Source organism: Pararge aegeria, chromosome 25 (assembly GCF_905163445.1).
Source record: "Pararge aegeria chromosome 25, ilParAegt1.1, whole genome shotgun sequence".
Lineage (NCBI taxonomy): Eukaryota > Metazoa > Arthropoda > Insecta > Lepidoptera > Nymphalidae > Pararge > Pararge aegeria.
The window spans coordinates 10,553,757-10,581,137 of NC_053204.1; the positions used below are offsets into that span (position 1 = coordinate 10,553,757).

Below are 27,381 nucleotides of genomic sequence, written 5' to 3' on the forward strand. Positions count from 1 at the left end.
GAAAAATGAGCGGGAATGTCAAAAATATGCCCAATTTCTGCAAACATAGCATACTTTTTCCCTGTTTCGGAAACCATTCGACATACATACCTATGGCTACGATAAGATTAAATTGTTACAAATTCAATTTGCCTACCACATACATAAACGGTAATAATTTTGAAAAGTGAGTTCACCAGTTATGAAACAACGACTGTTTTTTTTTCCACTACAAGTTAGCCCTTGACTGCAATCTCACCTGGTGGTAAGTGACGATGCAGTCTAAGATGGTAGCGGGCTAACCTGTTAGGGAGTATGGTAGTCATACATATCCCTAATCGGTTTCCACGCGACATCGCACCGGAACACTAAATCGCTTAGCGGCACGTCTTTGTCGGTAGGGTAACTAGCAAACCAGACCAGAGAGAATTCAGAAAGTATAAATTCCCAAATTTCCCCTGCCGGCAATCGAACCCGGAACCTCCTACTTAAATTCACAGCGCTTTAATAATAATTATTGTTATTTTATATACTAAGTAATAAAAATACTACTCTATCTGCGGTTATTCACAAAATGGTTTTTAGATTTGTTAAACTGTTAATGTTATACGAAAAATTTTTGGTAAGTTGTAAATGAAGAATAAAAAGCTGACGTTTCTACGTCCGTCTTATTTATACTTTATCTATTGATATGATGATAGTATTTAACACATGTTTTATGGATTTGTCGAGGCAGTTTCTGAAAGCGCTGTCAAATTAATTCGTAGTTTAATCGATGATTAACAAAAATACATAAAGTGGTAAAAAATTCAAATTCAAAAATTCTTTATTCATGTAGGCCTATCACAGGCACTTATGACGCGTTTATACATATATGTTTACATAATTTTGAGGTGCTATTTACGTCCGCCAACTTAAACCCAGAACTACGAAGTTTCCAAACGCGCTCTTGTCTGAGGAGAGCCCACAAAAAACTTAGCATGGTATTTTTTTTGTTATCACCATAACATATCTGAAATTCCTGTTGTTCGGTTATTTAAGAAGTGATACTCTAATTATCAAATTAGTAAGCAAGTCAAATGATTACTATATTAACGAATTCATCGATAGGAAACACAATTTCCCGAAAAACTTAACGATTAATATCGTAGGCTGATACTAAAGCGAATTTAGCAGACACCTTTGACGGCCGATTGGCGCAGTTTGCAGCGGCCCGGCTTTCTGAGTCCAAGGCCGTGGGTTCGATTCCCACAGCTGTTTGTGTGATGAGCATGAATGTTTTTCGTTGTCTGGGTGTTAATATTGTATATTCTAAGTATTTATGTATATTATTTATAAAAATAATCAACAGTCATCTTAGTGCCCATAACACCAGCTACGCTTACTTGTCGTAATATGTTTATTTATACCTTGGGGACCAAGTGGGTTAAAAATGCAGATCAGTACCTGTGTTGGAGAATTTGGCGTTTCTGATACACCGTGCTTAAGTCTCGGCTAAACGTGTCAATACTCGTTGAAGTCCAAGTTCCAAGTTGGAAGGTCTGAGCTACCTCCCTCTTATACATGTGCCTATGAGAGAGGACGCGTATTTACAGCAGTGGGAGAGTCGTTGGATGATACTGATAATGTTAGTATATTGATCATTGATTAGCGAGTCAGAAACTGACCGATAATGCGTTAAAACTGAATTTATTGTTAATACTTCCATAAATATAAAAGAATATAATGTCTTTGACTAAAGATTTCAATCGCAGATATTTTCGCATTTTAGACCGAATTTCAAAAGTGAAATCGAATGCGAGCGGTCAATCAACTCAATCAATGGTCACACTCAAATCCGTTCACTAACCCGTTAATTGAATTCGTTTCCAAATATTAAAACATTAAATTATATTAAAGATTATTCAGCTATAATATATCTACGAATGAAATCTTTGGTTTTGATTGTATAAATGTAAAATTACGAAGAAAACAGGTTAAATTACCTCGTGATATATAGGATCCAATGTGCCAATGAAAAAGTTATTCGTATTAGTAAATCGAATCAGTATTTTTCTATAGTAACTAAAAATTAAATCGAATAATAGTATATAAAGAAAGTTTTACTGTATATATATCCAGATCCATAGTACAAAGTTAATCAACCATTCCCTCCGAAATGCTTCTTTAATATACGTGTGCTGAATTAATGTAATTATTTTATATTTGAATTATACTATAAGTAGATATTAAAATCTATTTTGTGTATGCTGCAAATATCCTGTGAGTCGCAAAATATTTGTAATTGTAAAAAATATTTACGTAGGTACATTCCATGTTTTGCAAACAAAATAGGTATTAATAAATCGATCATCGTACATTTTATAATATGTTAGTTCACAATATTGTTCACTTATTGTTAACAAATTGTTGTCATTCATAAATTCTTTAATTTTTATCGAAATAAATTATTTATTCACAGTTTTTACATAATAGATTTTACTTATAAAATTTAGCTGCAAATTATTTTTTACACAAATAATTACGTATATTCAGTGGCGTGCATATAGGGTATGCACATGATATAAAATGAAGATAATCTCGATTACGAGATATAAATACAAAAGGGTAGGCTTTTTATACCTCCAGGGTAGGCTCCATCGTACTGGAGATTTTATTCATTTCATATCATCTGCATACCCTGTGCATACCCTCTAAAGTCAAAGTCAAAGTCAAAAATATCTTTATTCAAGTAGGCCCATAGGTGGCACTTTTGATGCGTACATAAGAATTACACGGTAGTGAGATGATGGCGATAACCACATTCGTAAACTTAAAACTAAAGCTACGAGGGTTCCAAACGCGTCCTGGTCTAAGAAGAAGCCCACAACAAACTTAGCCGGTTGTTTTTTTTGCTATCACCATCTCACAATGTAATTTTAAACTATTAGAAAAGCAACCTGGTTAGGGCAATAATTTACACCTAAGCTTTTTTATCGACTCTATGCACGCCACTGCGTATATTACAATCACATTGGTATCTGTATTCTCAAGCCAACTCGTGGGGGGCATTATTAATCGTTAACGTAACCTAGTCATCACCAACATCATCATCATCATCACCACCTCAGCCGATTGATGTCCACAGCTGGTATGACGTATCATGTTGCAGTTCCAAAACCCACGATCCTGGGCCGCTTGTTTCCAGCGGCACCCAGCGACTCGCTTGGTGTGGATTGCATCGAATACATTTGTCGTCCACAAATCCATTAGTTGACAAAAATAAAAATAATTTATCAAATCAATCGATTTAATTCATAAGAACGCCCGCTAAACAAATGCAATGAATATTAAAAAAAAATATATGTCTAATAAAATAAGAATATATAGAACGTAATCGCTAGAACCTTGACTGATTTTCGCATAGCTTGGAATACGAATGTTAAGAGAGATAAAAATAACTATTTTGTGTATGATAACATCGAAACATGTTGTATGTCTTGTAACTGTTGAGAGTAGTTTATTGTTAAAAAATGATCTTATGTATTTGAAGTCGAGTACCTGCAGTCAGTGGCAGGTAGGTTTTGACTGCCGATTGGCGCAGTAGGCAGTGATTCTGCTCTCTGAGTCTATGGCTGTGGGTTCGAATGTTTGTGTGATAAACATGAATGTTTTTCAGTGTCTGGATGTTCATCTGTATATTATAAGTATTTATGTATCTTATTCATAAAGAATATTTGTCATGTTAGTACACATATATAACAAGCAACGCTTATTTTGGAGCTACATGGCGATGTGTGTATTGTCGATATATATTTATTAGTTATTTATTTTGAGTGCTGTACTTTTAGTACGAGTTTTGCCCGCTCGCAATCGAGGAGTCGTTTTCGAGTATCAAAATACATGAAACTCAGGTTAAAATGCAATTCTTCAGCGGGTGTTTTTGGAAGCACGTACAATCAGAAGTCTAGGATTTTTATTCCACTACACGTTAGCCCTCGACTGCAATCTCACCTGGTGGTAAGTGATAATGCAGTCTAAGATGGTAGCGGGCTAACCTTTTAGAGACTATGGTAGTCATACCCATAATCGGTTTCTACGCCACATCGCAGCGGTACACTAATTCGCTTCTTTCTAGCTCTGAACTCCCAGAACCCCTATATCCTTCTGAACTCCATCACTCCAAGGGCCCCTAGGTCGTCCTCTTCCTCTACGCTCCTCCAAAGTGCCCTCCATCAACCTCTTTGGGGCTCTCGTGCCTTCCATGCGTTGCACATGCCCTGCCCATTGCATTCTTAACAGTTTAATAGTCTTGACGACATTTGGTTCTTTATTAATTTCGTATAGTTCGTGATTATACCGAATGCGCCAAAAACCATTATCCTGCAGAGCACCAAATACTTTGACAATGCATAGTTAAATACTCGAAAACGGCTCCTCGGTTGTGAGAGATGAAATTTTGTACTAAGGCTACTTACTGGTATTGAAATCATACATCGTCTGGTGTTTAAGCGACATAATTATATTACAGATACTTAATCTGATCGAAGTTTTTTTTAATTGCTCCAATCCTAATTTCAATATGTTGCTAATTAGGTATAATTTTAATATGTTAACCGTTATTTGTTTACGTAGCTAAAGATTTTAGATATCAGTTTTAAAATCTCAGGTACGTTAAAAAATAATCCCATAAGATAATAATATTATCTATTATATACGTATGTTTTTTTTTAAATTTTTTTTTATTTTTTTTATACGTATGTTTGCATTCGATTATAAGATTTATTTATTTTACGAGAAAATTGAAATTATAATTTTTAACATGCCATACCAAACAAATACTGAAATTCTTTTAATTAAAATAAAAGGCATTTTAAATTTTAACGTGTTTTTGACGTTGAACATGTTACTGTAACTTAAATAAAATAAAATGCAATAATAGTTCAGAATCATAATTTATTTATTTGCTTGAAATATTAGATTACATTTACAGTTCGATTAACTATTTATTGATATAAAGTAGGTATGTACTGTCTCTAAAAGATATATGGACGTAAGCAGATATGTATATTTAAGAACAAATTAATTTCATAACAAAAATTTATAATTATTTACACCGTTGTTTCCTTGATTTATTTCATTTACAATTTACAAGATTTTATATGTTTCATATTTGTAAAAGTCACTTAATATCTTTAATATTTATGGACAGATAGAAAAAATATCCGGTAACAATTACGTACGACTTAACGTACTTGCGTTATGAGAGCGTTTTTTTATTAAGAGTTTTAATTATGTTTAATAACCAACATATTTAATTATATATGTACGCATATTTTGTTATACTTTAAAGTATTTTTTACATTGAGGCAAGGTTCATTAAAGATAATAAATTATATTAATATTATACAATGCCATATTTTTATGAATAACATTCACCCATGATTGTTTGTGATTGGATTATTTATTATGTGTTGTAACTGAAAACATAAATTGCGAAGTAAGAAAACTATTTTTTATGTTTTCCCAACTTAATTGCACACCTCTAATCCACTATCCAAGATTGAAATCAATCCAGTATTATGGCTTGAAGCAAGCCATATCAGAATCACCACGTCTGTGCCATAGCCATCTCAATTAGGTCAGAGAAATCTTTAGATCTAAAGACAGAAGACTTTTGACACCTACGCATGCCCTGCGATATGCCCATGTTTATAGGCAATGGTATTTAACTTACCATCGGATGAATAATCTCTGGTTGGTCAGTTAACGAGTACAAAAAACAAATTAATAAAAGTCGTACAAAACGATTAAAATTCAATAATTTTATCGGACTCACTGCCGTCAACTAATGACAGAACTATTTAACACTAGCTGTCCCGGCGAACTTCGTACCGCGTCACATTATTTTTTTTAATAATGCAGGTACTCATAATATAATAATTGTGATTACCCGCTAATCTTAACTAGTAGTAAATGCAAATAGTTGGTAGAGTAGAGAGAGAAAAAAAATCGATTGTCTGTAAATTCGGTTTACTGACGATAGTTAAACGTGACAACGTCATAAGATAATACTGATGGAATGGTTGCATTTTTCAAAAGAAAATTTAAATTTTATTTGTATGATAGATATATTGTATGGATATAGAAAGTAGATAGATCGAAATCACAATTGAATTGATCAAGTTACATTTATTTGTACGCATGAATACAATTATGTAATTTTTTTTACAATGTACATAGTTTCTATCATCATCGTTGCTATAAACAATTGACACCACATTCACTTTTCACTGCACTTCATACTTGACGAAAACATGTAAATGTATTATTGTATAGCAGCTGTCCACGCGGACGCATCGCACACTCAAGTAAGAGAGAGACAGATGTCGAACGCTACCGAGCGCGGAGGCCGATTGTGCCTCTTTGTCGCTCGTTCCGCGCTCTCGCTCTGCGCACTTCAAGTCTTAAATGGAACGCCTCAGAGCGAGGTAACGCCGCATACGTCATGTTTTTTTCGTGCGTGCAGCCGGCTCCATCGAATTATAAGACGTTGTCACGTCAAAAAGTAGAATAACTTATTAGTATAGTCATGTAAAATGACTTAGCTAATAAAACTATGTACCGTATTTGATAACTAAAAATTGTAATCTAAGATCTTAATAGTTAGGATATTGTAGTAGGTACCCGGTCGTAGACTCTGCTCAATGTAGAAGTTGTTGAATGAATTATAAATACTCATTATCCTATTCCGGTCTAAGAGGAATCCAAAAAATCTAATATAAAAATTGCTCAAGCCGTCTTTGAGTTATAAATGGTGTAACGAACACAACTTTCTTTTATATATAGATTGACGGCCGACTAGCGCAGTGGGCAGCGACCCAGCTTTCTGAGTTCAAGGCCGCGGGTTCGATTCCCACAACGGGAAAATGCTTGTGTGATGAACATGAATGTTTTTCAGTGTCTGGGTGTTTATCTGTATATTATAAGTATTTATGTGTATAATATTCATTAAAAAAAAATCATCAGCTATCTTAGTACCCATAACACAAGCTACGCTTACTTTGGGGCTAGATGGCGATGTGTGTATTGTCGTAGTATATTTATTAAAAAAAAAAAAAGATTGTAGGATTAATTAACAGGTTTAGGTCGTAGTCCACCACGCTGGCCAAGTGCGGATTGGTAGATTTCAAACGCCTTCGAGAACTCTCGAGCATGCGGGTATCCCACGTTATCACCTTTACCGTGATATTTTAATTGCTTCAATTAAATGCGCATATACTTAACTCCGAAAAGTAAGCTACCAGCGATCGAATTAGGTCCCCGGCTGCTCACAGTTCATCGTCATCATAATATCAACCGATGGGAGTTCCACAATCCATGGTTCTCGGCCGCTTGCCTCCAGTGGCTTCCAGAGACTCGCTTGATGTCGTCTGTCCACCTCGTCGGGGGTGAACCGACGCTGCGTTTACCGTTGCGAGGTCGCCATTCCAGTACCTTGACCCCAGCATTCATCGTTTCTACGAGCTATGTGCCCCACCCATTGCCTTCCTCACTTCAGCTTCGCGACTCGTTGAGGATTTCCTCATTCCTGATTTGATCACGTAGAGATACTTCTAACATTGCTCTCTCCATCGCCCGCTTTGTGAAGTCGTCTTATGAGACCTATAGTAGCGACCACGTTTCGGAGCCATAAGTCAGAGACTTTGGTCTTCAGACACAGAAGAATTTCTGATACAAAAAACGTCACGGAGTTTCCCGAACGCTGTCCATCCGATCGCACAGGTGCAATGGAGATACTAATGTGGGGCAGTTTGGAGTGGGTAATAATAAAATTCATTTGTTCATTGTAAATTAATTAATCTCGTAAAATATTATGAAAAATAAGCTTAATTTGCTATACTCCGCGTCCAGCAGGAGAATCTGTATGGTGTAATTTATAATTTCTTCAATCCGTATTTCCACACCAAACATATACTCGGCAATGTACCCTCTACGCACGTTATAAATAGCAAATTAAGCTTAATTTTCATAATATACTAGCGTACCCAGCCCGCTTCGCCGGGCTAGATTTTGCTTTATTTTATTAAAACAATAAATACATCATTAAATTTTTAATTTAAGTCTCATAATATATTAAAACATTTATTTCCCTCCGTATTCATTCTCTTCTATTCTATTCTCGAGCGGGTGAAGATCATTATCTATACCCATGTACACCCAACAATAGAATATCATCATAGTAAATATAAGCTGTATTTGACGGTTTGATAGTGCAAAAATAGGAGTGCTCAGATCGTCACCAAACTTTACAGGATTACTCGCCAGGTCAATCCGGAGATTCCCTGAAAGTTTAATTGAAATCGGTCCAACCGTTTCGGGGCCTATACGGAACATACCCACACACTTTCTCTTTTATATATATATAGATTATGGATTTCCACAAAGTAACGCCTGCTTCTATCCAATATTTAATCTCGTAAAGTTTAGGCATTGTTTGCTACGTAAGCGCTGTAGTTTTAAAACTCGCATAATAAGCATGTATACTACATATCTGAACCGATGGGGTCTTGAGGTGCTGGAATGGCGATCCTGCACTGGTCCCCGCACTGTCCACCTCCTTGGGGGCCGACCCACAACGAGGTGGACCGACGACATCAGGCGAGTTGCTTGGAGCCGCTGGAAGGAAGCTGCCCAGCACGGCTAGCACGGGTGGGAGATAAAAATTATATCCCCCGATTGTATCCCCTGACAAGTAACTAGGGGTATAATTAACGTGCCCACCTGCTAAAACACTGGAACATCTAATAGGAGAAGTTTACCCCCGTTTATAAATACACATATACTATTTTGATATTATTTCCACTTGTGCGCCAGTGCTATGAGAGTTGATAAAGCTGTGGGAGAAGGTAAATTTTTATCCTTTCCCCGCGGAGTTAATTGTCTCCTGCCCATGCAGGACCGTGAATTGTGGAACTCCCTACGAAATACCCTATGTCTAGTTTTAGTTAAATTGATGACGATGAAATAAAATAAATAAATATACTACGACAATACACACATCGCCATCTAGCCCCAAAGTAAGCGTAGCTTGTGTTATGGGTACTAAGATGACTGATAATTATTTTTATAAATAAATTACTTTTAATATAAAGATAAACACCCACTGGAAAACACTTATGTTCATCACACAAACACACACATCACAATTTTCCAGTTGTGGGAATCGAACCCACGGTCTTGGACTCAGAAAGCAGGGTCGCTGCCCACTGCGCCAGTCGGCCGTCAAACGATGATGATGATACTACATATAAACCTTCCTCTTGAATCACTATCTATTTCCGATTACTGCATTAAAATCGGTTGCGTAGTTCAAATGATCTAAGAGTACAAACAGCGGGAGCGACTTTGATTTATGCTATGTAAATATTTTTGAATAAGCATACCATACAAAATCCTTGCCGTGTCCCATAAAAATTCGTGGCAACACGTTATTCATAAAACATCATTTGTTCGTGTTGGTAGGTGAAGTATTTATAAGTCAGGCGCTCGTTAATTCCGTGGGTCTCGTTTCGTGTCGCAATCAAAAGAATTCCAGCAAATCGTTAAAATAACTGCTGAGAAATTCTAGGTGTGACTCCGATTCCCAAAATGGACTGGTACCTTTGCTATAGGCATTTTGTCTATATAAAAACAAGGTGTGTACCAACATACTATTTAGTGCAGAGAGAGCTCGACCGGGCAAGTACTACTGCGATGTTCTTTTTTTATTCCTATGCAAGTTAGCCCTTGACTGCAATCTCACTCCTGGTAGATTGTAACGGGCTAACATGTTAAGGGTATGGCAGTTATATGCTCGTAAGTGATGTTGCAGTTTAAGATGGTAACGGGCTAACATTTTAGGGGTGTTGCAGTGATATAACCCCTAATCGGTTTCTACGCGACATCGCACCGGAACTCTAAATTGTAGGGTGATAGCTAGTCACGACAGAAGCCAGGCCAGACCAGAGTAAATTCATAAATTATAAATTCCAAAATTTCCTCTGACGGCGATCGAATCCGGGACCTAACCTAACCCTGGTGGTTAGGTTAGGTCCCGGATTCGACAGCCTACACTTCCACAGCCAAACATCAAAATAAACAAAATGAAAATAATCGAAATAGTCGACTGAATATAACAAAAAGTCATCAATTTTACTGTATGGAATAATAAATTTATAAACATGGAATCTCAATTAAAAAATAACATATAAATTACATTAGTACCTAAATAAATTATATTTTATTGTCCAAGAACTCCCTTACCGAGTTATAGATATACCGATAGCATTTATCAACCAACCAGTCAGATTTTTGTACAATTTTGAAGGCCGACTGGCGCAGTGGGCAGCGACCCTGCTTTCTGAGTCCAAGGCCGTGGGTTCGATTCCCACAACTGGAAAATGTTTGTGTGATGAGCATAAGTGTTTTTCAGTGGCTGGGTGTTTATATGTATTTTCTAAGTATTTATGTATATAATGCATAAAAATATTCATCAGTCATCTTGGTACCCATAACACAAGCTACGCTTACTTTGGGGCTAGATGGCGATGTGTGTATTGTCGTAGTATATAAGTATATATAAAAAATTTAATATAATGCAATTTAACTTTGAGAATTGAAAGTGTACACTGTCAAACCTTATAGCTAACTTCAGGCTGTCGGTTTTTTTGAGAGGGCGTGCGCGCGGGCATCGTAAAAATTTACTCTTATAATTTTTCTCTAACGCGCCAAAAAAAGGACAACAATAGAGTAATACAATAATACAGTACAATATTGGAAACCTAGGCTTTTTCTCTAAGTCGGTTTCCACCTAATTGAGAATATAAACAAACCTCTAAGATGTTAGCATTGACAATTGACCTTGTTTCATAAAAAGTGATTTGCTTGACTGGTTTTGTCGTGACTCTTCGATTGTTTTTTTTACCTACCGTTTTAACTGGTTTGTTTGGTTTTAGCTGATTATCACATCATCAGCATGATGCTGGAGATAGGACTTGGGTTCCAAACTCCGCGATACTGGGCCGCTTGTTTCCAGCGGCCCCCCGCGACTCGTTTGATGTCACCTGGTTGGGGGTCGACCAACGCTGCATTTCACGGTGCGGAGCCGCCACTCCAACACCTTGGGACCCCGACCTCCCTACGAGCTATGTGCACCGCCCATTGCCACTTCAGCATCGCGACTCGTTGAGCTATGTCGGTAACTGTAGTTCTTCTACGGATCTCCTTATTTCTGATTTGATCACGTGGAGATACTCCGAACATAGTTCTTTCAATCGCTCGCTGAGTCACTCTGAGCCTTCTTATTATGTACTCAGTGGCGTGCACAGGGTTTTCGACCAGAGTATGCATAAAGCAGGTACATGGCATAAAATGTGAAAATTCCCCTCTAATACGTGTTATATAAAATAATTTGGGTATGCAGTGCTTTTGTGCATGTATAAAGTGCACGCCACTGTATGTACTAGCTGACTCGCGCAACTTCGTCTGCACTAAATCGTTTTAATATCTTAAAAAAACCTAGAATGTAATTGCATTACCGATCCAGTTTTATTTCCAAACTATGTTATTCGCGGCCCGTCGTCGCCGTAAGTGTTGTTCTATACCCGTCGCAGAATTTACAGGTAAGTATATAATTAAACTTGATATTTATATTATTTTATTTATCTCGCATTTACATTATAATATTAGTAGGATGGTACGCATGCATTCGATCGTTGTCCCAAATGCCGTTCGACCTTCTGTTATCTGTGAAGTGTTATGTCCTTTATCTCCGACAATATTTATCAGATCTCCATTAAAATTAGACAATACAGGCTTGATAGTATACACTTTGAAATAAATTATTAAAGTCGGTTCAAATTTAACGGATCTATGAAGTAAAATTGATAAAATTTTAATCCCGTCCCAGACAGACAAAAATGAAATAAAAATCTGTTTTGGACTCGGTATCGATTGTAAAGCATCCCCCGGTTAAAATTTTCAAAATATATTAAATTACAGAAATCTTCCAGTTACAGTTATAAGTATAGATTACTTTATTTTACATCGCACCGGAAAACTCAATCGCTTTGCGGCACGTCTTTGTATGTAGGGTGGTAACCAGCCACGGCCGAAGCCTCCCACCTGACCAGAGAAGAAAAGTTCTGAAATAATAAATTTCCAAATTGCACCGGCCGGGAATCGAACCCGGGACCTCCTAATGAAATTCACAGCGCTCACCGTTGCGCCAGGGAGGTCGTCGATTATTATGACTTTAAAACACATACTAACAATGAGTCATATTACGATCTTTACAATGTTAGTATATGATTGACATATTAATATAATATGGACTAACATTTGGAATAAATATAAATAAATAAAACATCCAAACAAACAAATTGTAATAAACAGCACTAAGAATCAGTTAGGATTCCCGATTCCTGAACGAAAGCTGTAGGTCTTGGTAGGCGGAATGTCAATGTCAGGGGAAAAAAGGGGGAATTAACCGGTGATGGTGGAAAAACAAGCATGGTTAAAACTAAAAAGTACAGTTGATAGAAGTTTAAAAGGTCATTCTGTTCTCTTACACCTAATTATGAGAAGAAGTAATTGTTAATAAAGGAAAGTAAAACGAACAACCACTTTAATTGCGAGTCATTGAAACGTGCTTTCTTACAAACCACAAGTTGCTGACGAGATTGGAGATGAGTATTAACACATTTACATTAAACTTAGTTGCTAGAAGCCGTTATAAGCACCATTGTGACAAAATAATAATCGATTATAGTTTAGGCATGATAATTAAACTTAATAAAACTATTTAAACCTATTAAGTCGGTAGGTACGATGATAAATTATAAGTACCTGCTTTAAATAAAGCGAAAGCAAAGTATTAGTATGCAAAATGTTTACCAAGTAGGTAACTAAAATAAATCTCGAAGTACAAAGTAAATATGTGCACTGTATTTTATTTATGAGAGCCTAACCCAATATTTCTAACAATATATAAAGGACCGGGCGACCGTGAAAATTTCGATTTATAAATGTGTCCGAAATATTGTATTTTGATTCAAGTGAAACTCACGCGGGCGATTATCAAAGGCGGTTGTGATTTATCTTTTTATTTTGCAAACAAAATATAATGTTGTATCGCAGATGGTCTTATTAACTGTAGCAACATGCGTTTGATGGCCGATTGGCGCAGTGGGCAGCGACACGGCTTTCTGAGTCTAAGGCAGTGGGTTCGATTCCCACAACTGGAAATAGTTTGTGTGGTGAAATTGGTTTTTCAGTGTCAGGGTCTTTAAACTATATATTATAAGTTTTATTTATATTATTTATTAGAAGCTTCATCAGTCATCTCAGTACCTTTAACACCAGCTACGCTTACTTTGGGGTTAGATGGCAATGTGTGTATTGTTGTAATATATTTATGATTTATTTTTATTTAAGAGTCAGCGGTCAGTCGGTCAGCTTGGCTTCGATAGTTAACATCCTATTGAAAAAGTCGTGTCGCCATGCGATTGAGCGTTCCTGTACGCAATGCGGATGCCGTGGCGTGTAGGTTAGGTTAGGTTAGGTTACAGTAATTTTATAAAGTGGGTAAATAATTAAACATTTTATTAAAAACCAATGTTCATGCCATGGAGTTGGTGGGTATTTTGATATAAATACGACTGCATTATCGATATACTGCAGTCCTACATGGACTCGAACGATTCAAAGATACCTCCCGGTGTCTTAGTCGTTTATCATAATATAGTTTTACTTCTGCCGTTTTTCTTGTTTCAATAGGGCTTCTTCTCGGTAGAATCTGCCTTCCGAACCGGCGCTGTGGTAGTCACTAAAACAAACATACTTGAAGTTTCAAAAGTGCTTATTTTAGGCCTACTTGTAATTAATGAAATTTGAATTTGTAATGTTTTGAATATAATTTTTATGACACCCGATATTTTTTAAAGTCGGTTGCAAATGGCGGACTCTTTTAGGCTAAATACACGCGTGCTATTTAATGTGATAATTAATAAGTTAGTATTGTATTAATTATAATTACAACGGCTTATCACTAACGGCCGAAAACATACGATCACCGCCCAAAATTTACCTACCAAATCGCGCACTGACCAATAATATACTACGCTCTAGAGTTTCTCCTCATACTTACATACTCCTTACGTAATCATCAAACGATGCCTATTAACGTCCCACTGATGTGCGCAGGCCTCCTTCTCATAGGCGAGTAGGTTTTAGAGCATAGTTCCAACACGCGGCGCTGCTGCAATGCGGGTGGGCTTAAAAACAGTGGCGTGCACAGGGCTTTTGACCAGGGTATGCATAAAGAAGGAAGTTGCCATAAAATGGAAAAATCCTTTACATTTATGAGTCATACAAAAAATTTAGGGTATGCAGTGCTTTTGTGCATGTATGAAGTGCACGCCACTGCTTAAAAACTATTACCACAATTAAGTGATAATAACCGGTACAGCCGGTTTTTTCGTGCTCCCAGAAGCACGGGATCTGACACCGCCCTCCTAACTCTGGGTTGGTACCGAAAATCGAACCGAACCCGAACCTCGTGATCCGTAGATGAACATGCTAACCACTAGACCAACGAGGCAGACTCGATTGCTGCAATGGTACCTATCAAAATTGAATAGGTATTCATGAATAAAACAAGTAACCGAGTTTTTACATTAGTTAAAAAGCACATTATTCATTATCTGCGTAAAGAATAGTGTTAGTAAAGAAACTATTTAATGTGTTTTGTTTTTTTTAAACCCTTCAATAACGAGGCCTGTGTAAAGTTAGGGGCCGATATTGAGCTAAAGATGGTCATGCTCGTCGTCTCTAGAATATTTTACATTATTGGTTACACAGATCGCGTGATATCTCGCCACAATCCCCTCTACATTTCATAGCGCCATTTTCCGTGGTGCGATACGCATAGCAATGAACCAGAAATACGTTTGTGACCGCTGACCCGTCTGGTTACAACACTTGTGTTACACAGCGACTTCCGGACTTTTAGGGTTCCGCGGGCGAACAAATAACCCTGATAAAAGAGATATATGCTTAAATTTTTTCGTTTTTTTTACTTAAAAATTGACCCAGTTTATCTGTCCAATGTCTTTTATTCATTGGTTATCTATATCAATATTATAAAGAGGAAAGATTTTTTGCTTGTTCGTTTGTACGTTGGTTTCTACGAAATAGGTCCGAAAGTATTGAACCGATTTTAACCATTTCTTAGCTAAATGAAAGCTAAACTCTCAAGAAGTAACATAGGCTACAATTTATTTTAAAAAAAATGCGATCCTTAAGAAAGTTGCAATAATGTAATCAAAAGTAGCAAATTTTGGTCCATGAAATTCATTACTTTGCGTGCGCTGGGAAAAATATTCTATAAGACATAAAAATTATGTATTACTTGTTAAAAGTACTCATTATTACGTATAAAAAAGTCCAAGAGGGAACATAGCTAACTATCAAAGTTAATTCGTCTTAGCAGCTTTTATTTCTGAAATTTTATTAAAGTGCCGGTAGAAACGAAAGTGTCTCTCTTTGCAGTATTCTTTTTTATTCCAATAACTGGTTTTATCATCAAGGGTAATTTCTCAAACTTCATAGCTTAATATGAATTTACTGTGAGATGGTGATAACAAAAAAAAATCCAGTGTTTTTTGTGGGCTTTTCTTAGACCAGGGCGCCTTTGGAACCCTCATAGCTTCAGGTTTAAGTTGGTGAACGAAGTTATCACCATCCCCTTACAATTATGTATGCATATATGTATGAACGCTTCATAAGTGTCTGTGATAGGCGTACCTACATGAATAAAGACATTTTGAATTTGATTTTTTTTGGAATTTGGGTATTTATAACAGTAAAATACTTTATCTCTCCTTAGACGTTCCTTCATCACTGAAGATCGTTGTCCTGGTGAGATCTGTACTTCGCGCTGGTAAACTGTCTCCATCGGCTTCTGCTGGAGGCCATTTTGGCGATTTGATAAAAGCAAACTTAGCCGGGTGTTTTTTTTTGTTATCACCATCTTACATTGTCATTTAAAATGATTAGCAGAGCAACCTGATTAGAGAAATAATTCACACCCAAGCTTTTTTAACGATGACGTAGTCCTTTATACTATAATAGGACTTTTCTATAAGCTTACTTTTAATACTGACTTTGAACTTTTTAAGAGATCTTCAAGATGTAAACGAACGAACGAATTATGAATTTTATGTTACCTAGTATATTGCACTGTAAGTTTATTCTAACTTCTAATGTTCAAATTATTGCAGTCACATTTATTCTTAAAGTTAGAAATGTTTTGTTGTTGTTGCATAAATAGCTACGAGTTAATATTATAAATTGTACATTACGGATTGTGTGTTATAAATAAGTTCAGTTGTTTAGCCGGCTATTTTTGGTTTTTTGGGTTTGAGGGCATGCTCTGCCTCGTTGACCCCAATTTGGAATAAACTAATAACAATCTGGACGGGTTTCCAATTGATCTCCAGACACGGGGGCAATACTCTAAAGGTCGAAGGCCCCAATTAATGAAACCTGGCTGATTCTTCGTCCGCGTTTATTCCGATTTTTTACATATCCCGGGCTCACCTACGTGCATCCCTACGTGGTTGATAAACCGCAGACGCGTACGAAGCGCGCACAAGAAATACGTATATATATATATATATATATATATATATATAAATATATATATATTATTTTTGATTTATTATTTCTTGTTTTTACTTTTGTGCTAGCCATGCTGACAGGTAAAGCCTCTACCATCTTAGACTGCATCGTCACTTGTTATCGGATGAGATTTCGGACAAGATTTAACATGTAGACAGTTTGTCACCTGACTTGGCTGAGAAGGCGGTGTGCTGTGTAGCGTGCGCCTACCTGGAGGATTCCGCAGTGACCAGGCCACGGACGATGGCGGTAAAAACCTTGGTGAGAGTGCGGTAAACACGCAAGTGAGTCCCGTACTCTCACTTATACACTGGCGTGCATAGAGGGTATGCACAGGGTATGTAGATGATATAAAATGAAGAAAATCTCCAGTGCGAGTTATAAATACTTAAGGGTAGGCTTTTTATAACTCTTATAATGTCTATTCTTAAGTTTTTTAGAACTCGTACTGGAGATTTTCTTCATTTTATATCATCTACATACCCTGTGCATACCCTCTATGCACGCCAGTACTTATACTCGTAGGTCTGTCGAGGGACACACAGAGTTTTGAGTGGGTGCAAGTTTCTCAGCTTCTCTTGGGATGCGGCGGGTAGCTATTGGGCTAGCTACCCGTTACTACACAAGCCTCTATACGGTGTGAGGGGGGGTTCAAGCTTTCCTGAACCCCCTCCTCGATAGCGCGGGAGCCTCGTTACAACGGGTTCGTGGTGGTTTTTAGTTTGGGTATACTCCTTTAGAGGGGGGAGTCCCACATAACCTCCGTTTTGCCCAAGGGTCTGAGGTATATATATATATATATATATATATATAAAGCTTTTCAACCACGCCAAAACAAAAAGGCATTTTCTCTGTTACAAAAAAAAAAAGGGTAAACATGCTTAAAAAAAAATGTGAATACACTTTAATGCACCAATGGACATTTTAAATAGATCGTTTGGCTGAAAACGCTAGTGGGACAAAATCCGTTTGCCAAATGGTATTACTTCAATCGTGCAATAAAATCTTTGGCAAGCGCTTCCATTAAATAATCTTATCCGACTATGGAAACGTTATGGTATTAGTAGCATCTATTTTAACATAACTGGCGGTATGGCAGTCAGTTAAAATTTTAACACTGCATCGCTACTTACCACCAGGTGAAATTACCCCCAGGTAAACGGATAACTAGCGATAAGGCCGCCTTTTGTATTTTGCTACTATTTTTATGTTTCTTTTTTTCTTCTATAATACTCTTACTTTATGCGGTGTACAAATATAGAGTTAAAATAATAATAATAAAATGTAGTGAAATAACGAAAAAAATAATTACGGGGACATTGAGTGTGTATTATATTTGGTTGGCGTACACATGTTAAAATGACATCATTTATGCGCCTGCGCCGCTTTGAGCGCGTATGCGTGGACCTTAAGGCCGGGTACACATCTGACGGGATTTACGTCGCCGATGTAGGAACCAAAACGGTGGTGATATCTCAGTGGCTTGGGCTTCCTCGGCACGCACCTTCAACTTTTTAGAGTTATGTGCGTTTTCCATTTAAGCTTTTAAAATATCACTGGTGATGGAAACATCGCGAGGAAACCTGCATGCCTGAGAGTTGTCCATAATGCTCTCAAAGGCTTGTGGTGTACCAATCCGCACTGGGCCGGCGTGGGCTCATTGTGGGAGGAGACCCGTGCTCTGTAGTGGGCCCGTAATGGTTTTATGCTGATGATGTAGCGACTCATGTACGACGCAAAAAGGCGTCTTTTTCAAATCTTGCTAAAAACCTGATACTCTTTTTGTGTGATTTGTCCTTCAACTGCAAAAGGAGGTCTACATACAAACGTATGTACTTTCATGTGATATCCATATTGAGGGACTTGTAAGAAAAAAAAAACTTGTAACATCGCCTTCTAGCCCCAAAGTAAGCGTAGTTTGTGTTATGGGTACTAAGATGACTGTTGAATAGTTTTATGAATAATATACATAAATACTTAGAATATACGTATAAACACCCAGACACTGAAAAACATTCATGCTCATCACACAAACATTTTCCAGTAGTGGGAATCGAACCCACGGCCTTGGGCTCAGAAAGCAGGGTCGCTGCAATCTGCGCCAATCGGCCGTCAAAGGTTGTAATTCGCCATTTTTTTGGCGAGCTTGGATTTGAAATTTCTCAGGGTGTATTCCACTGGTCGATCCCTTTCATTTGATACCCATATTGAAGTAGTTCTTGAAAAAAATATGTCATCTGACATCTTGTGGCGGCGGCCATCTTGAACCGGTTTTCCTCAAAGAACACACTCCCAACTAATTCACCTTTCAAACTAAAAAAAAACAATTATTAAAACCGGTATTTCAATAGAATTAACTTTATAAATTAATAGTGTAAAATCAAAATTTGTTTTTACTTTAAAACTATGTAGCTACGCATAAGTATTATGTAAGATCGTCGATAGTACAAGTTCTAAGTATAGTATAATTTGTTTGAATAAGTGTGAATAATGTGCTTGCGTTCGGAAGCAGCACGTTTATTTTATAACAAAAAAAAAATAGAATTAACATAATAATTAATGTGTCCATAGTGGATGCCAAATTGTATTATTTTCTATTCATACTTACATTTGATTATTTTCTATAAAAAAAAAAAAAATTAAAATCGGTTCATCCGTTTTTACCTACTCGTGCATTTATATGTGCAATGGAAATTCAGAGAAAAAAAACGAATAATATAATTTATCAAGAGTTATTGCTAGTCAGTAATGAACACGACCGTCACTATTCTACGTACTCCGTAATCCTAATTATCCTAAAGGATATTATAAATGCGACAGTGTGTTTGTTTGTCCTACTTCTACACCCTAACTAAGAACAAATCAACATGATTTTTGGCGAAGTGTTAGTTAAAAGGGCGGAGAGTAACAACGGTTACCAGGGGATTAGTTAAAAAACAAGAATAAACTCGGACAAAGAACGGGGGCAATAGCTAGTTCGTAATGTAAAATTGGAAGTGTTGCTCTGTTCATTCCAGTACCTACACAACGACGGCGTTAATACTGTCACATCCATGTCGGCCCTAAACCGTTATGAAAGTATAAGTTTGTGTGACTAATACCAAATGTTATAAGACCATTGTAGCGCTGACGTCATGTAATACGAGTATAACATGGCAAGATGTGAACAAGAAAGTACGAAAGTAAAATCGTCACTTGCAATACCGCGCAAGTCAATTAAACATAGTATTAGCAGACACAATTATTAGACGGCCGATTGGCGCAGTGGGCAACGACCCCGCTTTCTGAGTCCAAGGCCGTGGTTCGATTCCCACAACTGGAATATGTTTGTGTGATGAACATGAATGTTTTTCAGTGTCTGGATGTTTATCAATATACTATAAGTATTTATGTATATTATTCATAAAAATTATTCATCAGTTATCTTAGTACCCATAACACAAGCTACGCTTACTTTGGGGCTAGGTGGCGATGTGTGTATTGTCGTAGTATATTTATTTATTTACAATACAGTTATCTTATCAATTATCATCATCACCACATAAAGCGTTTACGGGTCCACTACAGGGCACGGGTCTCCCAGAATGAGAAGGGTTTAGGCCGTAGTCCACCACGCTGGCCCACTGCGGATTGGTGGACTTAACATGCCTCAGACATGGATGTTTCCTCACGATGTTGTTAAAGGAGAAATGAAACATTAATGCGGGTATTTCTATAGAATTATATTTATTAACTAGCTGTTGCCCGCGACTTTGTCTGCGTTTGATTTTGTTTTTAAATTATTCAGTATCGCTAAGACTTAAATGAGGGCGTAGCTGCTGTCCGCTGATGAGTTCTGTCCTCTATCTCCAACCTCTATAGTACAAAAATTATTATATAAATCGGTTTTAATTTGTCGGAGTTATGGTATAAAATCGTCAAACACTTTCATCCCCTCTGCCAAAGGAACCGAGCTTAATGTCGGGATATAAAGTATCCTATATTACTTCTAACACTTCCAAGAATATGTATGTGTACAAAGTTTCATGAGGATCGGTTTAGTAGTTTTTGCGTGAAAGCGTAACAAACAAACATACATTGGAATTTATAATATTAGTAGGGATAGGGATAGGGATTAGTAGGGATATGTCCATACTTCATAGTGGTCCGCCAAATTGTGTTATTTTTATTTCATACCTACATTTGATTCATTGTCTATAAAAAATGCAAAGATAATGATACTCGTAAGTTTCCGTTCCAAGCCTAATAATTAAAATAGAGAGAGTTAAAAATAATTTTATACAAATAAGAAAACAAACTAACTATTATATTCGAAGCGAAATGCAGAATGTCTGAGTCAATAGACCTATTTCATCTTTTAAACAGACTTAAAAAAAGGAGGAGCTTTGCCATTCTACAGAATGTTTTTTTTTGGTATGATTGTTTTGCGATTACTCCGCCGATTATCCACTGATTTTGATGATTTGTGTTTGCTACGTCATATCTTAGAGGTCGTCCCATTTTAATGTGAATATCCTGATATATATATTATTCATCCTCGATGTAACTCTGAAACACAACTGGAAAATGTTTGTGTGATGAGCATGAATGTTTTTCAGTGTCTGGGTGTTCATATGTAGATATATTATTCATAAAAATATTCATCAGTCATCTCAGTACCCATAACACAAGCTACGCTTTCTTTGGGGCTAGATTGCGATGTGTGTATTGTCGTAGTATATAAATTATTAAAATTATTAACTCTTCATATGTTATAGGAACACCTATAGCGGTTTATGTAACTTGACTAAGTACCATTTAGTCACGTCAAACTGATGGTGAAGACCAAGGGCGGCCATCTAAACCATACAATAATAAGTATTACACGAGTTGCGCTTGCGATAATGGTACAATTTATGCTCGTGACAATAGAGGAGCTGATGGTCGTGGTGGCCCGATTTCTGACGTTATCCGGACTTGGACCCTTACCACGGTTTCGTGGCCGTTCAGTCTGAACAATGATTAGTCCAAAAGTCCACCAACAGTCCGATTAACATCGAACCGAGCCGAGGTCCGAGTCCTCGTAGGAGGCACCCTCGGGTCGAGGTTTCCCACCTTCCCCCCGATGTCGTCGAGCCCTGGGGCTCTTCTCATGGCGAGCTCTCGCGCTCGCCCCACTCCCCCGGTGGCGCCGTAGCAACCCCTCAGGTGGTTATCGGCAAGTGTCAATCAGAAAAAAAACTGTGAGTACTTAAGTACACGCGTTACAAGTTATACTTCTTTGGCGTAACAAGATGAAAATCGTATCAAAAATTTTATCTTTCGCTTTATTAGAAACTTTTTTCGTACGACGCGACGGTACGAAAACGTTTCTAATAAAAAAGTTTCTAATAATTGTAGCAAAAAACTACACTAACAATATCGGTATTGAAAATATAGAAAGTTTTATTATGATGCATTATCTAGTTAGGTATCTCATTATCGGACCAAGTTCACTTAACATTTAAATTTGAGATTTTTATACAAATGAATCAATCGGAATGAGCCCGCAGACTTTGTCAATTAAAAGTGTAAACTGTCAAACCTTTTTAAAGTCGAAACTAAAATGATGACTTTAGCTAACTTCAGGGTGACGGTTTTTTGTGACGGTGTGCGCATCGTAAAAATTAACAAAGAAGTGTAAGTTCAAAAGTAAAGTAATTCGAACTCTTTTCAGTATCTCTACGAAATCGGACACAAGGTGTGCGTGACCCAGCCGCGCGTCGCCGCGGCGTTTACACTAGCGAGCCGCGTAGCAGACGAGCGCGGCGAACTGCTCGGCGAGCAAGTCGGGTATGCGGCGGCTATGACTTCTATGCGTACTGTGGACACTGGTATAGTGGTGAGTTACTTATTTTTACGTTTATGTAGCTTAACTATGTTAGTTAGATATATTCCGTTGCCGATTTTTGGTGGGTAATCATGAGTACTTTAATCATGTAGTACATAGTTACTATGTATTATTAATAAAATTAACCTTTAGTACTCTGAGTCTTCTGAGCACATTTTTATTGAAGTGCTATTTGGGCGTTTAAAACTTTTACTAGGCGTATTCTATAGTCCATCACTCTCTATAAATTATTTTGATAACTTTGAAAATCTCCTCGAACAATATGTTGCTACTGTTGATCACACCATCATTATGGGTGACTTTAATACTTGTTTAATTAAGGATGACTCTCGAGCAAAGCGACTCCTTAGCATAATAAATAGCGCTAATCTACATTTACTTCCATCTCAGGCTACTCACTTTTTTCCTAATTGCTCTCCATCTAAATTAGATTTAATGATTACCTCGTCCACTGAACACGTGTCCACTCACGGGCAGTTCTCAGCAGAGGCGTTTTCATATCATGACCTAATATATTTATCGTACAGAATTCGGCCTCCAAAAAATAAACCTTCTATTGTTATGCGGCGTAGTTTTAAGAATTTTAATAACGACTGTTTCATGTCTGATTTGTGCAACGTTGATTGGGATTCCATCCTTAGCGCTGTGACAGTCGATAACAAGATCTCAATTTTCAATTCTATCTTAACTATACTTTTTGACAAGCACGCTCCGCTCCGTCCAATTAAATTGAAGCATCTCCCTGCTCCATGGTTGACGGAAGATATCCGAGCACTAATGGCGAAGCGAAATGCCGCCAAGTCCAAGTTCAAACGTAATCCTACATACTGTAATCTAAATAAATATAAACACCTGCGTAACCGCTGCAATAAAATTTGTAGAAATGCGCAGCGGAGCTATATTTACTCCTCTATTGAGAATAGTAGCGGGTCTGGGGTCTGGAGATTTTTGGAGACTCTTGGTATTGGCCGGCAACGCTACAGTGCTCCCTGTAATTTGGATATAGACGCCCTAAATCGTCATTTTACTTCGGTGTCGCCTATGGATCTCCAGGTTAAATGCAGCACTTTATTTCGTATCAACACTCTATCTCCTTTAAACTGTCCCTCATTTGGGTTTCAACCTGTTACTGCGGCTGAGGTCAAAAAGCACATTCTGGCCATTAAGTCTAATGCTTCCGGGTGTGATGGAATTAACCGTAAAATGATTATGCTGAGTCTAGATACTGTAGTGCCTGTACTTACACATATTTTCAACTTCTCCTTGTTTTCTGGCGAGTTTCCTATAGTTTGGCGTAAAGCTCACGTTATTCCCTTGCCTAAGTCTAAAAATCCTGTTTCTTTCTCTCAATATCGCCCTATCTCTATACTTCCCTTTTTATCAAAGGTCTTGGAACGTATTGTACATGACCAGCTTAATTCTTACCTGGTAAGCAACAGTATCCTAAGCCCGTACCAGTCTGGCTTTAGGCGCTGCCACAGCACTGTTACCGCTCTTGTAAAAGTTTGCGACGATATTCGGGCTAACATGGACAATCAACTTGTCACAGTTCTTGCTCTATTAGATTTCAGTAACGCTTTCAACACTGTGGATTTTGATATCCTTCTTGCTATCATGAAATCACTTAACATTTCTCGGGGTGCTATTGAATGGTTCCGTAGCTATTTGTTTGGGCGTCAACAGTGTGTGCATAGTGACAATAAATTCTCCACTCTTTCCTCACTTACTGCTGGTGTTCCACAAGGCGGCGTACTTTCTCCTCTGCTCTTTGCCATTTTTATAAACTCTGTTTCTAAGCTCCTCACTTCTAGCTTTCATCTTTATGCTGATGATTTGCAAGTTTATGTCGCTGCCCCTGCTCTCAATGTTTCTGAAGCAATCTTTCAGTTAAATAATGACCTGCGCAGTATCTACACATGGAGCAATTCATATGGACTTTGCGTAAATCCGCATAAGTCTCAGGTTATTATAATAGGCAGCCGTCAGCAGTTAGCTAAGGTGAATTTCTGTACCTTGCCCTCTGTCCAGTTTAACAACACAAATTTGATTCCGAGTACTTTTGTAAAAAATCTTGGCCTCGTCATAGACAATAATCTGTCGTGGTCCCCACAGGTAGCTGAGGTGAGTCGAAAAATCTTTGCTTCGATTGGGTACTTAAATCGTTGGAAAAATTTCCTTCCTATTAAAACTAAAATTTCTCTTGCCCAATCTCTTCTTCTTCCTATACTGGATTATGCAGACTCATGCTATCCTAACCTTACCGAAGAACTTCTTAATAAGCTCGAGCGCCTTCAAAATTTATGCATCCGGTTTGTGTTTGGACTGCGTAAATTTGATCACATATCGGAGTACCGAGCTAGACTAAAATGGTTGCCTATCCGTTTACGCCGTGAAGTTCATCTACTTTCCTTTTTTTATTCTATTCTTAATAGTCATTTATCTCCCTCTTATTTAAGGGATCGTTTTCGCTTTATTTCTGACTCATCTTCTCATTCCAACCTTCGATCCCGCCTTGGTAACCGTCTGGTACTCCCTTTTAGTAAAACGAAGTTCTTCAGTAATTCTTTCACCTTTAAAGCAGTTATGCTCTGGAACAATCTGCCTGCTGAAATCCGTGGAAGTAGTTCCCTTCCGATATTTAAGAGTCGTCTGAAGGACTACTACCTCTCTTTGAGTGATGAAATTTGAAGTAGATTCTTTATAATTTTTTTTTTTTTTTTTTTTAACTGTGTTAAAATCTACTTATATATATTATGTTTGTTATATATTTATATATATTATGTATATTTTCTATTTATATATCATGTAGGTATATTTTATATATTACGTATATTTATTTAAATTATATATGTATTTGTATCTTTACATTTTGGTATTTATGTATATATATATATCCTTATAGTCCGCGATAAGCAGCAGAATCTTTATGGTGTAATTTATAATTTCTTCAATTCTTATACTCCACACCAAACAAATCTTCGGCAATGTACCCTCTACGTACATACGGAGTATAAGGATTGAAGAAATTATAAATTACACCATACAGATTCTCCTGCTGTTCGTGGACTATAGCAAATTAAGGTTATTTTAATAATATATCATGGAATTCCGCAAAGTAACGCCTGCTTCTATCCAGTATTATTAATAGTTTTCTTGGCGCACGCCAAGTAATGACTTTAATAGGAAAAATTTTACTACTTTGCATTTAATTTATATATAGGTAAATAAATTTACTACGACAATACACACATCGCCATCTAGCCCCAAAGTAAGCGTAGCTTGTGTTATGGGTACTAAGATGACTGATGAATATTTTTTATGAATAATATACAAAAATACTTATAATATACAAATAAACAACCAGACACTGAAAAACATACATGTTCATCACACAAACATTTTCCAGTTGTGGGAATCGAACCCACAGCCTTGACTCAGAAAGCAGGGTCGCTGCCCTCTGCGCCAATCGGTCGTCAAAAATAATCTATGTCAATTCGTGATAGTTTAGCTTTCTTTTAGTGAAGAAACGGTTTAAATCGGTCCTGTACTTACGGAGCCTATTCGGTACAAAAAACAAACAAACCAAAAAAATCTGTTCTCTTTATAATATTGAGTATAGAAGACATTGTATTTCGTGCGTGCTAACTTCAAGCATAAACTAAGTAGGTAGACTCAATTTGTTTTTCCAATAAAGAACTTATTGCTTGTAGAACAGAGTATACAATTGATTATCAAGGGCTTTCCAAGGACACGGTTTATTATATGTAAGGGCATTAATGACGTGAGAGGTTTTGGTATTTTGACCTCGAAATCACCGTTCGGTTACTGTTATTGAAACTTTAGGCTGACTGTGCGACGCAAAGAATAGTTATGTGCTAATCAGTTACTCTAAAAGGCATTGTCCTGTCTGACTGACAGACAAACCTACAAAAAAACGGCTGAAAATTTCAATAAAAAAAAATTGGTTGTCTGTAAAGTCGGCTTACTGACGATAGTTGAACGTGACAACGTCGTAAGAAAATACTGATGGAATGGTTGCATTTTTCAAAAGAAAATTTTAATTTTATTTATTTGATAGATATTATCGTTGCTATAAAAAATTGACACCACATTCACTTTTCACTGCACTTTATCCTTGCCGAAAACATATAAATGTATTATTGTATAGAAGCTGTCCACGCGGACGCATCGCTCACTCAAGTAGGAGAGAGACAGATGTCGAACGCGGAGGCCGACTGTGCCTCTTTGTCGCTCGTTCCGCGCTCTCGCTTGCACTTCAAGCCTTGAATGGAACGCCTCAGAGCGTGGTAACGCCGCATACGTCATGTTTTTTCGTGCCAGCAGCCGGCTTCTTTTTATGCACAGGATTTTTAATTTACCCTTTCATATGGTATTAATCTTTATTCAGTTAAGTAAACTCTTTTTGTGTATGTTTCGACAATCCTACTTAAGGAGTAAACTCCAGTCGTGCGTCGGAGCTGACACACACTTTTTATTTCTCTTTTCTATTTTTTGCACCCAAATTTTAAATAAATATATATTGTTCGTGTAGTCATATACATAAGTATAATGAGAAAAGTTATGTTATTGTTACTAAGTGTCAGTGGATTTGTTACTAGCTCACAAACTTTTTCCCATTTTATGGTAAACGTTTAGAACATTAGAGGTAAATTAATTATAATAATAATTCTTTATTTTCAGGCAATAGTCTCATAGAATAGATTTGTTTTATAGTACAATAATTACAATAATAATAAAAAAAATATTCAACACAACACTAAATTGGAGTTATTATTGATGCTTCAATATTTGCGGTGTACACGGTTTCTGTG

General features: G+C 37.0%; 1 protein-coding gene across 1 annotated transcript in view; it reads left to right on the plus strand.

Moving 5' to 3' along the window:
* Window positions 1–27,381, plus strand: part of LOC120634792 (probable ATP-dependent RNA helicase DHX35) — a 60,366-nt gene that overhangs the window by 12,886 nt on the left and 20,099 nt on the right. Inside the window, exon 3 of the mRNA XM_039905595.1 lies at window positions 22,376–22,540. Within this exon, the coding sequence (XP_039761529.1) occupies window positions 22,376–22,540 (165 nt within the window). The remainder of the gene's footprint in view (window positions 1–22,375; window positions 22,541–27,381) is intronic.